This window comes from Ursus americanus, chromosome 12 (assembly GCF_024610735.1).
Source record: "Ursus americanus isolate L20-20 chromosome 12, mUrsAme1.1.p, whole genome shotgun sequence".
Taxonomy (NCBI): Eukaryota; Metazoa; Chordata; class Mammalia; order Carnivora; family Ursidae; genus Ursus; species Ursus americanus.
In genome coordinates, this window is record NC_142138.1 from 32446415 (window position 1) to 32461480 (window position 15066).

Here is a 15066-nt window from a genome sequence, read left to right on the forward strand (position 1 = left end):
GATGCTATTACGTATTTCTGTAATATTCCCTATGGTAGTTGTAATTATAAGAAAATTATCAATAAACCTATGAAAACTTATCAACAAACTTGGTGGCTTAAGATAATATGCATTTATTATCTCACAGTTCCGGAAGTTAGAAGTCCAAAACGGGTCTTCCCGGGCTAAAATAAAGGTATCAGCATGGCTGACTTCCTTCTAGAGGCTCTAGGGAAGAATCCGTTTCCTTGCCTTTTTCAGCTTTTAGAAGCTGCTGGCATTCCTTGGCTTGTGGACTGCTTCTATCCTCAAAGCCAGCAATGGCTGGTCAAAATGTCTCAGGCTGTGTCACTCTGACATGTCCCCTTTTCTCCCTCCGTCTCTCCTTCATCTAAAAGGACCCTTGTGATGACATTGGGTCTGCCCAGACAATCCAGGATAATCTCCCCATGTCAAGGTCAGCTGATTAGCAACCTTAATTCTCCTCTCCATGTAACCTAATGGTAGCGGTCACAGATTCTGAGGATTAGGGCGTGGAAGTGTTGGGAGAGCTATTATTCTGCCTACCATACATCATTTGTATATATTGATTGAACAGATTAGTTTTCCAATATCACATTCTTCTAACACTATTCTGTAATGACAATGATAATAGCGGGTCATAGGTTTAGCATTTAAGAGATCAGAAGATATAATGAAAATTTATCATGGATTCTCTAAAAATGTATAAGACATATTGGCAGGTAGCTCATCTTTCTTCAGAAAACGACTCGGCAAAGCAGTAGCTATATTCATTTAGACAACATTTTATTTGTTAGAGCAAATTTTGACAGACTTCATTTTAACAGCTGGAGAAATTAATTTAAAATCACGACATTTAGTGTATTGGCATACTTTTACAGGTAGGTGCAGACAATTACATATTTTTGAAATAAAATCACTGCTTTCTATATTTTAATGAGAAGATTTGAGGATAGATAGAAGCCATACACTTAAGCAGATATGCTTTAATAGATAGTAGAAAACTGTCAGAAAATAGATCCACTGTGAACATTTCTACAGTTCTCAGTGATTTCTTTGTTATAAATAACATTTTTAAATGTGTACTTTTCTGAACAGAAAAAAATAGCAATTCACTTTCTGAATACTTTCATATTTACAATGCCCTTTTAAAAATAGTAAGTTAAAAGGGAATATTGTGATGTGAGCTATAATATTTCTAAAATTAAAAGAAATAAAGAACTCAAATATACCAGCCCTATGAGATAACAATATTTTTTCACTAACTGAGAGGTTATAGAATAGAATACTTCAGCTTTATATACACTATTTTTACACTTACAGCCACAAACAATATTATAATTTGACACATTTATGTATTGTAATATATGAAATAAGTATAGAAACAGCATATATCTCATTATGATGTTAACCTAAAAAACAGAACATAATTGTTTGTCATTTCATTTGTGAAATTTTGTGTCTTTTTTAGAATATGAGGAAAGAAAATGGATATAACAAATATAAATCTAAGTTGTTTTAGTAGAAATTTAAGTTCAGAACAATTCACACAATGGTAAGATGTGTTTGTTCAATTATTTTATCTATAATTTCTCATTCAGTTTACAAAAAAACAAGTTTACTCAAAATATATCTCATTGTTATAATAGCCATTTCCTTTTGCCTGCTTTACATTCTGCCCCTTCATTCTCTCATATTCCACTTTCTGTAACAGAGCTCATTACCAAGGTGATAGGGGACTAGTTTCAAAGGCAACATGAGTCACAAAAATATCAATCCAGTGGTTTCCTTCAGGACATTCATATATTTCTTGTGTTAGAAAGAAAACCTTTCCTTGGGCGCAGTGATATCACTCCTGAGAAACCAATTACTTTTCACGTATCTGCAATACTATTTTGACATAACTAACTATGTCGTGTAGGAAAGCAAACTATAGCCATATGGTACATAATTATGTATCTTATCTACAGTTCCTACACTGTAAACAGAAAAACCGATTTAAAATAGTTGATTATCTAGTAATTAATAATTAGATAATTGGTTCAAGTCAGTTTTATACATTGGCCGTCCACAGCTTGGCTTTTTTTACGTGTAGCAACAATTATCCATAGTTCCCTATTTTTATCTTAAACATCCGAAACAACAAGGAACATTTTTGAATAATCTATAATATTCTTCTTGGATCTAAAAAGAGAAAAGAAAAGAAAATGTTAAACATAATTGGAAGAATCACATCGAATTATTTTCAAATCACATTAAATCGTTACATTTGGTTTTCAAAAGTATTGTTTTCTCATCTGTCAGAATCTGCTCAAATTATTAGAAGCTATGTTTACATTCCTAAGAACAAGTTTTGTTTGAAAGCCTATTTCCATATGAACAGCTAGGTGTTCTGATTACTTTGATAGTAAAGTGTACTGTATTGAGGCTATAAAGACTCGACACAAATCTATGAGAATAAGAATTTTTATCAGTTTGGTAACGGATGCTACATGAATATGTTGTAGGTTTGACCAAAATTAAAAAACAAACAAATGAACAAAAATAAAATAAAACTGCTTACTTTTCTAGATAAGACACACAGGAATAAGAAAATGAACATCCCCTGGAAGGCATTGCTGACGGTGAAGAGGTAAGCTGTTACCACTGATGCATGCACAACATGGAGGACCCCAAAGATCCAGGTGGTGCCAAGAAGGAATAGGAGAGCAAGGGCTCCCCTGGCACATGACCTAGAACATATTTGAAATGTTTCAGTTAAGAAAACTACATATACTCAACACAGCCCTAGACTCCTCCAATTATGTGGGAAAACAGTTCTTGGTATAATGAAGAAATCTACAAAGACCACAAGGGATTTTGAAACTGACAAATTATTTTAGCTTCAGGGAACAGCCTTCCGGGTATGTTAGTGCCCCGGGGCAGGGATGTGCTTCCGAAATGAAGGCAATATTATTAAAATATGGTATTTTTCAAGGAATTTCCTTAATCTTAAAATATTTTATCTAGTGTACTGCAGTGTATGTGCTTTGACTTCAAATCAAATGTTGTAATAATTCCTGAAGGTAAGACAGATATCTGCTAGGAGGTATTTTCCCTAAGAAACCTTGTAAACTATACCACGTGGGCTTGGGTCAGTACATGCGCATGACATCAAAGGAAGCTTCTGCTTTCCTTTCAGGTTTGCTCAAGAAAGTATAAGAGATAAAACTAGATTATTATTTTTTCACTGTTGCAATACAATTACCTAAAAATAAATTCATGTCAGAATACTGATTTCTTAAAAAAAAAAAAAAATGACACTCTTACATATTTTCAACTTACTGCCTATGACTTTGGTCAAGCAATATTCAGTCCGGCTCACTGAGGACATTGCTTTGAAAATGAGGTAACTAATGATTATTTTCTCACTCATTCTTTGTCCAATCATTCTGTACTGCAGAAGATGTTTTAGCAGTGTACCTCCGAAAATGAGTCATTTTCAACTTTATTAAAAGCAGCACACTACATGAAGCTATGAATGGTGAGGGGTAGAAGAAAATAATCGATCAAACGTTTGTTAAATCCGAACTGTAAATCTTGTCCTGTAGTTTCAATACTACAGGAATGTTTCCAAGCAACACAAACGTTAGTCGTTTCTAATGTTCCCTATAGTACACTTCAGTTTTTCCTGAACAAACCATTTGCAAGGTCTCAATAAATCAGTTTTAAAGAGAGGGTTGAAGGAAAAATCATGGCAGCATGCAAACAAGGAGTCACAAAAAAGAAACACAGTTACTAAGCTCCGAGGAATGTTTTCCAAGGAAAATCAGTAACGCTTATTTTTGCCCTAAAACACAACCATCATCTTTTCTTTCAAAGGGGATTATGTTGGAAAAAATTGCTTTACTTACCATTTAATCTATGGTGATTATAGTCTTATTAAACATGTTAAATGCTATTTAACAGTAAGTATTTTAAATATGGCAGAAGAAAGTATAAAAAATAATTTAAAAAATAGTCCTTCCAAGAATTATTTGTGCCTGAAATTACTAAAGCTTTTAACTACTAAAGAAATAGAGTTAAAGAGACATTTACCTTATGTTCTCATAGCAACTAACTTCTGGTTTCAACCCTGCAGTGTGACGGAAAACTTTGTATATGATAAATCCAAAAGCCAAGAGATTAACCTGAGAAAATAAGTGAATTTCAAAGAAGAGATAATTTTCATAGTCAATTAGATACATATGAAGGAAGTAAATACATAGTAAATATTTCAAATAAGATAGAAACTAGAAAATAGTGGGATTTTTATGTATATTACCAAGTATAAACCCTCTGGTAGATTTAAGAAGCAAATCTGTGGCTGATCTTTATGATATCACTGAAAATTGTTAGTACAAATGGTAGTACAATTTGCCAGAACATATTAAGCACCCTGTTCAAGAAACTTCTTCAGATGTATGATCACATCTACAGATTGATGAGTATCGTCTGCTGCCAATAATAGGATTCATATACATATTAAAGTTACATTTTGGTTTGAAAAACTTTGTGAACATTTGAGAAATCAAATTTTTGTTCATTAAATTATGTGCTGCTTCAAGGAGAAGTGTTAGTGGTAATTCTGTCAACCTTTAAAAAATGAAACTGGAAAAAATATTCAGAGGAATTAGAAAACCCAACAAAACACCTTCAATTTCTATTGCTAGAAAACGTTTTGAGTGTACTTTCTTTTGTATGGTTCATCTAGCCATGTCTCCTAATATTTATGCTCAGATTTCCTTTCCCTAGAGTTGACCTCAGAAGCCTTCAAAATATTGATCAATGAAATAAATAAAGGTATATACTTTTTATTAATAGACACATCATTCTATTTGTATTTCTTATTATGGGCTAAGTAGAGTACATACAATTTTCACTCCTTTTAAAGTGACTGCATTATGAAAAGTGTCTTCTTTTCCTGTATTTTTGGAAAACTTAAAATCATATTTGTGGTGCCAAAAGACTAAATCAAGGGTATATTTTAAATGTATATCTACTTTAATGTGAGAACACTAACAATTAAAAATATTAAATATTATAAAAATAATTTGGAGATTGATCCTTTATTGAATATATTTTATTAATCCAGATTTTTTTCCAAAGCCATTTTGTAATAATAGCAAAGTGCAATAGTGTAATTTTTACCTAATTCTTACACTAGTATTTCAAAAGCTTATAGTATCAAAAAATTGTTTTTTTCCATCTGTATTCTACAGTTTTATATAGCTTCTCAAAATTTATTAATTACTATTATAAAAAGCAGTATGAAAGAACAGGTCAGATAATTTCATGTTGTCACTTCTCCATGGAGAGGTCCTTAAGAGAAAATCTTAAAGGAATAAGAGTCTATTCCCTTCTTCCTGCTTCCGAATGTCCATCACTTCTAATTATATGATTAATTAATTCTAATAACAGTAATTCTTCCTTTCAAAGGAAAGACTTCAACAATTGCAGAGGGGAGAGAAAGCATATTAAAAGTGATTGAATTGATAGTTCCACCCTATCTTAGGCTCAAATAACTAACTGAAATGATAATTTAATAGTATTTAATTTTGTAAGGAGTCTTTTTGTATGAAAAGGGGATACATAGTATTTTCTAGGTTTTTATAGCTATAGGTTCTTTAAATAAATTTGGAAACAACAATTGTATTTAATTTTGTAAATATAAGTATATATTTTTTTAAATAATAAAAAGTATTAAAAGTTGGTTGTATAAATAATATGCCAAACCATTATTGGTTTGAATATTTGAAAATAATTTTAATGAGGTATTTATATTGAATTTATCAACAAAAAATTATGAGATAACTTTAACAAAAAAAATGTTCTCTAGATCCATAATTTTTCCATGTTACTGATTATAATATTAAAGTTTCTTAAACTCTTTTCAATAAAACGGGTTTGAAAAATAGTTGCTCATATGGCTGTGTCTTCTCAGAAGTCCATATACATTGGAAATGGTGTTCCACATCATAAGCTAAAATAACAGAGAGCAGCAACGGAACATTCCCTACGGGTGATACAGTTCTGGAAAGTACATTTTTCTGTACAATAGGGAGAATGTTTACATACTTATAAAAACCAGGTGCTGCTGACAAGTAGAAGACTAATTCTTATTCCATAATCTCATACTTTCCCCACTACAAGAGAAACAGATTAAAATATCTTTATCAAAAGGTGTTATGGTTTATGTAATAAAAAATCACAAATACATTGATTTTATTACCCATGTTCATTGGTACTGATACAAATATATGAAGCTTTTTATATGTATTCTAAACATTTTATAAAGGGTCCAAGTCTCTGGTATAGTGGTGAGGAATGGGTACGTATTAATGAACACAACAGGCATTGTCTTTTGTTCTCATAACCTTATTAAGAAAATATATAGTAAATAAGGACATAAATACTTATAAATATGCAAACTCTGATAAATGCTATCAAGTCACAAATCTGGATTCTTAGGATAGACAAAATGAGGGTGGATTAGGATAAAGGTTCAGGAGGAACTTCTCTTAGGATTTAGTATTTAAACCAAGACCTAATAAATTCTAATGCATTAGCAGATCAAAGAATCCATGAGGCTTGAGAGAGTTGAGGATATGGCAGATCTTGAAGGAATTAGCAAAGGTAGCTGGGGTGGAGTCAACAAAGGGAAGGGTAGCATGAGTAGAGATGAGTGAAGTAGATGGGGATTAATATTACTTAGATTTTATCTTAAATGCAAAGGATTTTAATTTATTCTGTCATTCAAGAACACTTATGTACTTAAGGCTTTCCTTAAAGAACTTACAGTACAATGGAAAAGATGACCAGTCAATAGGCAAGTCAAACACTATTCAGTAAGTGCCAAGTGATTGTTTCCACAGAGGAGTAAAAGAACACAGGTAAATGACACCCTCACATGTGATTTCTAAGCCAGCCTGAACAACCAGTAAAGCCAAAGGAGGGTAACCCAGAGAAAGTCAGTGATTACTGAGTGTATCAGTCATTGGACCTGTCTGCATATTCACTTCTTAGGTGATCAGATCCAATGGCTCAAAATATTATCTTTACACCCTATCTGATCGCTTCACTATGTCTAAGAGGCATCAGGAGTTGAACATGTCAAAAATCAAGTTGCTGATCTTCCCCCTAAAGAACCTATTTTTGCTTCAATCTTCCTCACCTCCAGAAAAAGCTGTCTCATCCTTGTAGCAGATTATCCTTATTCATCAGCAAAGCCTTCAGCTCTACTTTTAAAATCTACTCAGAAGAGGACTACCACTTACTGTCTTCAGAGCGCCTATCCTGAGAGAGGCCACATTATCACAAAAGCCCCGAATTGGTCTCTCTGCTTCCATCCTTGCCCTTCTACAATCTGTTCTCATTATAGCAGTCGGATGGATCCCTTTAAAATCTAAGTCAGACCATGTCTCTATTCAGAACCCTCTGATGGCTTCCCATCGCACTCAGAGTTAAACCTAAAGATTGCACAATGGCCTCTAGGTTTGGAATGATTTGGTTCTCTCTCTACCTCTTCTCTCCAGTCCTACTTCTCTCTCCTTTGATCACTTTGTTACATTCACATTGGATTCTCTGTCCTTCAACCAGCCCACCAGCATGCCTTAGGGCGGCTGTACTGGCTGGCCTCTCAGCTATTCCCAAGGCAAATTCCCTCACCACCTCTGTTTAAATGTCACCTTATCTACATACTGTCTCCCACTGTATGTTTATGAAAGACTGAAACCCAAATGATAAAATCAGACCTGAGTTCAATTCTATGGAAATACAGACGATGATGGTATTCTTTACTGTTTTAGGCAATGCAAATTCTGTATGCAAACACGTTCCCTTGCCTGAGTCTTTGAAACACTGAAAAAAAATTCTCCTTGACCAAACTGTAGTCAGCCTCAACGTTGGGCTTCACTGTCCATCTTTGCAGAATTCAGTTTTATTAAGAATGTTGCTAAATCAGCTTAGAGAGAATCCCACCACTCTTGATATCTGGTCACTTTCAATATCTAATTAAATTCCTCATCCCCCACCCTTGATATCTGATCACACTGGCCTGCCTTTCAGCAAGAGTCCTGTTAAAGTAAATTTAGCAAGAATTCTCCCTACCCTTGCCTTCTGCAATTAGTAATTTTCCACGTACTCCCCTCCCCTCCCCACACAAACTGATCCTTGGTTGTAAATCCCCAGCTGGCTTTATTGTATTCAGAGTTGAGCTGAATCTCTCTCCCATATTACAATAGTTTTGACACCTATCACAATAGTCTTGAAAAAAAGCCTTCCTTACCATTTTAACAAGTGTTAGAATAGTTTTTTTCTTTAACAAAACTGAGAGTCAAATGCAGCATCATAATATTTAGCAAATATGGGGTAAGTGGAAAAACTTGTATTTGCAGCTTTTACACTGCCTGTATTCTCTCTTTATCTATAAATATACAAGCTACTTTAAACCCTTTTTAAAATAGAGTGAAAAACCATAAATTATAAGTATCACCCAAAGGCACATGACTTTATTTACTTAGAGGTGGGAATTAAGTTGAAACTGCCTTTTATATGGTATGGAAAAGCATTTTCTGGAGGGGATGTTTTATGAACTAAGTACAAATAAAAACAAAAGCTTAAAACAAGATTATATAGAATTAAAAAGTATTGCGGATGATAAATGGTTTGCAATTATTCCAGAAGTCATGACTTTGAGGCTAGAGAAATATGTGCATTTTAGGTTAAATAATCGGAAAGGTACTACTAGCATTGTGTTTACTGGCAAGGCTACCTCAATGTTAACTGACTTGAATACCTGAGCGATTCTTTCAAATACAAGAAAACTCATTAATATGAGTCTTAATTAAGGAAATGGTGCCTTTAAAATGATTCATACTTTTGCTCGTTAATATTTACCTATGTGTGCTGATTTTATCAGCTGTGGTTCCCTTATTATTCATCTCTAAATATTAGTGCCACAAAAGCACAGGAGTTAATTAAAGACTTGCAAATGAACAAAGTCATTCGTTATCATTTTTGTTTCAATTTTTAAAAAACAGTTTTAGCTTGTTGATTAGGAGTCCTTAATACTTTCCTAGGAATAAGCAAGATGAGAACGTTAGTGGCAAACATAAGAACCCTGAAATTCACTGCTGCACTTGAGTATACAGAGAATGAAAACAGCTGTGAAGAAAAAAAAAAATCATTCAAGTTGTGAAAACTTAACCCTTGAGAGAAACTAGTATTTTAAATTTAAAATTATTCCCCTGGCTTCATCTTAAGGAATATTTATCTACACAGAGATCTGTTTATTACCTTCATTGAAAGATGCGGTTGCTTCAAAGTCCGGCACACATGTTCTGATGTTTGACAGAGTGCATTAAAAATTTTTAAGTGCCTTATTTTTTTAAACAAGAAATTTAAATAGATAAGCAGAGAGAGAGAGAGCAGGAGCTAGTTCGGAAAGATTTAGACCTACAGGTACGTTCGACCCAACGGCTTCAAATTCAGACTTCAAAATGAAGCATCCCAATCAGTCATTTTTCTTTTCTTAGTCTTTTTCTCAATAATTGATGAAGCCATCTATATGCTGATGTCAGATCTCACCAGGAGGAATGAGAAAATTTCTCTTACAGCACTTTTAGACCCATGTTTTAATTTTTCACATATATCAAACGGAGTCTGGTTCATTTAAGAATGTGTCATGATCACAACTACTATGTCCTTTCAGATAGTTTTATTACCTTTAGATTAACTGGCCTAGTTAATCCTCTTCTGCCGTGGACAAAGAGTGGATTTCTATCAGCCTACTGAGAGGGCATTAAAAACAACCTCTCCCCAAAATAGTGACCCATTCTCAATCCCTAGATCACTGCAGAGATGGCTCAGTAGTTTTCAATTGAAGCTTTTAAAATGAAAAGATATCATCTCTTAATTAAAGAAAAATATCTACCAGCGACATTGGAATCAAGTTGAGTTTTGTCTTCATTCTGATTTTCTTCTTTGGTCTCAATTGGAATCGCACCTTTAAATGTCTTACTTACAGTGCTAATCCCAGAGTATCAGAAAACGTGGGGAATGTGCTGAGCAAAAAAATGTCCCCCCTTCCAAGACCACAGGTGCAACTAACGTGTGGAATCTGTGAATACGGCAAACGGGGTGGTGCAGATAGAATAAGGTTATGGACTTGAAGATAAAGAAGTTATCCTGGATTATCGTGTCGGACCCAATGTGAGATGTGAGCCCTTAGAAATGAAAGAGGAAGGCCAAGAGATTCAGCATCGAGGCGCTACAGAAGGGGAGGCAGAAGAGGAGGTCAGAGAGAACTGAAGACAAAGGGAGTCATCAGGTCAGGCAGGAAATACGGGAGGCCCTTCCAAATAGAGGCTGACCCCTGTCCAACAGCCAGCAAGGAAATCAATCGCATGAAACTAAATTTGGCCAACCACCTAAATAAGCGTGGAAACATATTCTCCCTCAGAGCCTTCAGAATGGCCAATGCCTTAATTTTAGCCTTGTGAGACTCTAAGCAGAAGAAACAGCTGAGCCACACTGTACCCAGACTTCTGACCTCCAGAAGTGTGAAATGATAGATTTGTTGTTGTAAGCTTCCAAATTTGTGGTGATTTGTTGTGATAGCAACAGAAAACTAATGCAAAGTAAAAGGCATGTAAATATAAAATATAAATCGCATATATATGTGTGTGTGTATATATATATGAAATACCTATAACTAGTGTTTCTTATATTTTAAATAAAAGCTTAAAATCCAGTTTAAAAGAAATATTAATTTATCAATAACTCATATTTATTATTGATGTTCTAGATATTTGGTGAGTAACTGATTATATGAAAACTTATTTGTGGATTCTGTTTTTGTGTTTCTTAAAGAGATCACAAATTATAACTAGTATAGGACTTCCTCTTCAATAAGTCATAAATACAGTTTGTACTGTACCTATCACATTTTCTTCTGTGTAATGCATACCTTTATAGCCCCTTCTCGTAGGGTTGCTTCATTAATAAGTAAAAATACAGGATGCCAGTTAAATTTGAATTCAGATATACAACAAATAATTTTTTAGTATAAATATCTCCCATACAATATTTGCGGCATACTTAAAAACTAATTTGTTGTTTATCTGAAGTTCAAATTACTTGGGCATCCTGTATCTTGTCTGACAACCATAACTTCATAGCTTTAAAATTATTTTCACATCTGATCCTTCCTGTAATCTGAGGACACTGGCTTCTTAGTAGAAAACCCCATGGACATCACCCTCTCCACGTATGACAGTTTGAAAAGAGATCTCAAAGGAAGAGGGGGTAAATTTTCAGATGCCGTAATTGTTGTGGAGCCTGGACATGTGTGTATGTGCAGGGACTGATAAAATATCCTAAAAGTACATAGTGGGTGAAAGCACATATAAAAGGTTTGAGCACAGTGCAGAATACACCCAGGCTAGGCAGGACTCCTTCCCCTTAGAAATGCCTCAGTGTGCATCATGAAGCTGTGCTGGGAGGCAATGGATTAGACGCACCTATTAAAAAAACTTTTTAAAATAAACTAATGGCTAGAAATAAAATTTATTAAGCTTAGATGTGAAATTGAATTAGTATAAAGTTAGTGAAAACTCCCAGAAATTATGATGCCACAGTATTTGTTGACCTGTTGTCAGAATTGTGCAGTGGAGTAACTTTCCCCCTACATAGATCTACATGACGCTACTAGGGAGCATCTCTCTCCGAACATCACAAGCCTCATCTGATTTCACATTCCTGGATTCCAGGATTGAGCAGCCTTGGGAATATCTACAGACCTAAGAGATCCTCCTCAGCTCAGGGTATCCACACTTGGCTCAGGAGAGAGGAGAACAGAGAGATATAGGAATGCCGTCTACAATTCTAGGAGAAAAATATTAAGAGTTATCTGAAACATCTGAAACTATCTGAGAACATAATAAATATAAATAAATAACCTAAACAGGTTCTAAATGTTATCAGAAGAGAGTATTCTTCATAGAACATCTGAGATATTAACAGCATTCATGGTACCAATACCTTGAGGTTTATACTTAAGAAGATAGCAATGCTCTCCCACCAAGCATTGACTGGGGTATACAATTGGATGAACGGTTGTTCTGGGATAAAAGAGCATTTTGCAGGTAGATACAAACTACTGTAACATTGAGATGTGAGTCAATGACAAAAACAATATTTATTGAGCATTTTCTATGTGTCAGACATTATTGTAAGCGTTCTTTATTTTTAACTCATTTCATCCTCACACCAACTTTATGGGGTAATTCTTATTCTAATTGTCATCATCGTTATTTATTTCACATTTATGGCAACAGAGGCATAGAGAGGTTACATAATGTGCCCAAGGTGGCACAGTTAGGAAGTATCAGAGCAAAGATTCGTACCCAGTAGACAGGTTCTAGAGGATATGCCCTTAAGCACTTTATAAAACTACCAAAGGATAGATACATGAAGGGCCAGTAAAGAAAAGCTAAATTGACATCTAAAATTTCACGAACTTGGAATGAGCACTGGGTGTTATCCGCAAACAATGAAGCATGGAACACTACATCAAAAACTAATGAAGTACTATATGGTGACTAACATAACATAATAAAAAGTAAAAAATAAAAAAAATTCACTGAACTTAACTGCTAAGACATTTATTAATTATATTACCTGCTAACAGTTACTTCATTTTAGAAGTGGTTAAAAGTAGAAGAGTAAAACATTAATGAGTAGTGATATGGTTAGCTATTTGGCATTAATGTGTTCATTGAACTTAGTCAAGACACGAGTGGTGAAGGCCTTGTAAACACCAGTAGGATTTAGTGTGTTATGCCAGTGATCCCCTAATGCAGACAACTGTCTTCACTGTTCTCTGCAGTCAGAGGATCTAAGAATGTGATAGTCTTCCTGTGCTGGTGAACAACAGAGCCTTCTATCCTTTAGAGTTCAGATATGGTCACTGGGTTCATGTCAGTGGTCAAGTAGAATGCCTTAAAATAATCTACTGGGCACAGGGGGAACACATTAGAATTACCACTGATCTTTTTCCAAGGAAAAATTAAGGTTTACTATTTAAAATATGTATGATACTGGTGGTTTCACTTTTTCGATGTCATATCAAGCCACATGTCATATATAAGCCATTCAGCGGGATGAGTGTTTGTACCTAAAGGTAGGGGTTGGCCCCTTTTGTTATCTTATGGCCAACTGCAACATGCTGTATGTGCGCCTGTTAAGTGGATTTGCAGATCACATTATGTAGTTTTCATAAAGTAACCCTAAGTAAAAAATCAAGACCCCAAATGTTTCCAAGTACACTGTGCGTTAAAATTAATCCTGATCAAGAATATAAAAAGAGACAATGACAGAGGGACATTTTCCCTACCCCTGGAGTAACATATTTGCTAGCTAAACTGTAAGTCCATGTAAGTCAACCAAGTTAAAAAATTCGTGAAGATCTAATCAGATTTAGATAAAATGTTATTTAAAACTTCAGATTATTAAGAGGACTATTTGAAGTATGCATTTAGGTCCACAGTTTTCAATCATATTTAAAGTCATGCATAATCAATTCAACACATCATTTCTCTAAAGTCAGTAACACATTTTTAGCAGTCTCTTTTAATGTTTTCTACTTAGAGTTTTAAAAAGTCATGTACCATTGGAAAATAGCTTTGTTCTTCATGATGAAGTAAATTAAATGAAATAATATCTGGAAAATAATATGGCACAATTTTAAATGCATTCCATTTATGAATTTAAATACACATTCCTCTTGGTAATATTATTGCAAAGTGCAATTAGAAAGCATTACTGAAGATTTGAAGAAAAAAGTGTTAGAACAGAGCATTTAGTATGATCTATCTATTATGCGGTCACACTAAAATACAGATTTAATGCCTCTTGGTGAGGTATCAGCTCTGATAGCCATTGAAGCCAAGTGTTAAGATAAACTTAGATCCAGACCTTTGGATTGCAGTATTAAAAGTAAAATCCATGTTTCATTTAAAAAACTAATAATATTTTACTGAGAATTATTAAATTGAAGTATTGTTATCTTTAATATTTTGAATTCAGAATGTTTAATAATATACATTGTATATATATTATATAATTCACATATTAGTAAACTAGTAAGCATATACAATTTTTCAAGATGTAAACATTTATTAAGTCACATATTTTTTACTGATGGGTTCTTTAGTCAAAAAAATGTGGAGATCATTGTCTTAAATAATTTGACAGTTTCACAAAAAAACAACAGATGCTTCTTCAAAATAAATAGAAAAACAGACTCAGAGCCACACTTCATAGATTCGAATTTTAGCTCTGATACTCACTGACTGGTCAATTTATTTAACTCTTTGTATTTTGTTTTCCTTCTATGTAAAATATGGATACAATATTAATATTTATCATCTAGGGTTGTATGTATTAACTAATTAATATAAAGTACTTAGAATAGTGCTCAATATATAAGTTCTCAACAAACATCGATTATTATCACTAATGGCTATTATGTTTATATGGAACTATGTTCTTCCAAATTGTCTCAATATTTGACATGCCCAATGGTAAATATAATATATTCACTTCACAGTTGGATAAGAATGACTCTGTGAGGTAGTCTCATTGGACCTATAAATAGCATCTTATATCAGAACTTAGATCTTTCAGTCTTTATTTTGGGCAATATGATCTCAATAAAAAACAGATGATCTCTTTCTACTTTCAGGACTTTCCTTTAAAATAATGTCAGCAAAATAAATACTTCAACAATAAGTCAATAATGTAATATCATTCAACAATAAGTCAAACATTTATTGTTCATATAAACAATTTCTCATTTTTTGTTGAAACTCCTCTAGGGTAGAACTGAAATTTCCAGGTCTAAAATCTGGATATCTTCAAGAAATTTATAGAAAAGGTAGGAGTATTTCAAAGGGCAATCCATAGATAAAGTTACCAGATATCTTAAATATAAGAAACATATTCTTCATGAATCCAATATGATATTCTGGGATATTTTATGGGAGA

General features: G+C 33.7%; 1 protein-coding gene across 1 annotated transcript in view; it reads right to left on the reverse strand.

Annotated features, from left to right (window-relative positions):
• Positions 1–767: 767 nt before the first annotated feature.
• Positions 768–15066, reverse strand: part of ADGRL4 (adhesion G protein-coupled receptor L4) — a 106074-nt gene continuing 91775 nt past the window's right edge. The window contains exons 14-16 of the mRNA XM_045801936.2: positions 4078–4169; positions 2564–2732; positions 768–2184 (exon numbers count right to left, since the gene is read on the reverse strand). Coding sequence (XP_045657892.1) covers positions 2122–2184; positions 2564–2732; positions 4078–4169 — 324 coding nt within the window. The 3' untranslated portion in view covers positions 768–2121. The remainder of the gene's footprint in view (positions 2185–2563; positions 2733–4077; positions 4170–15066) is intronic.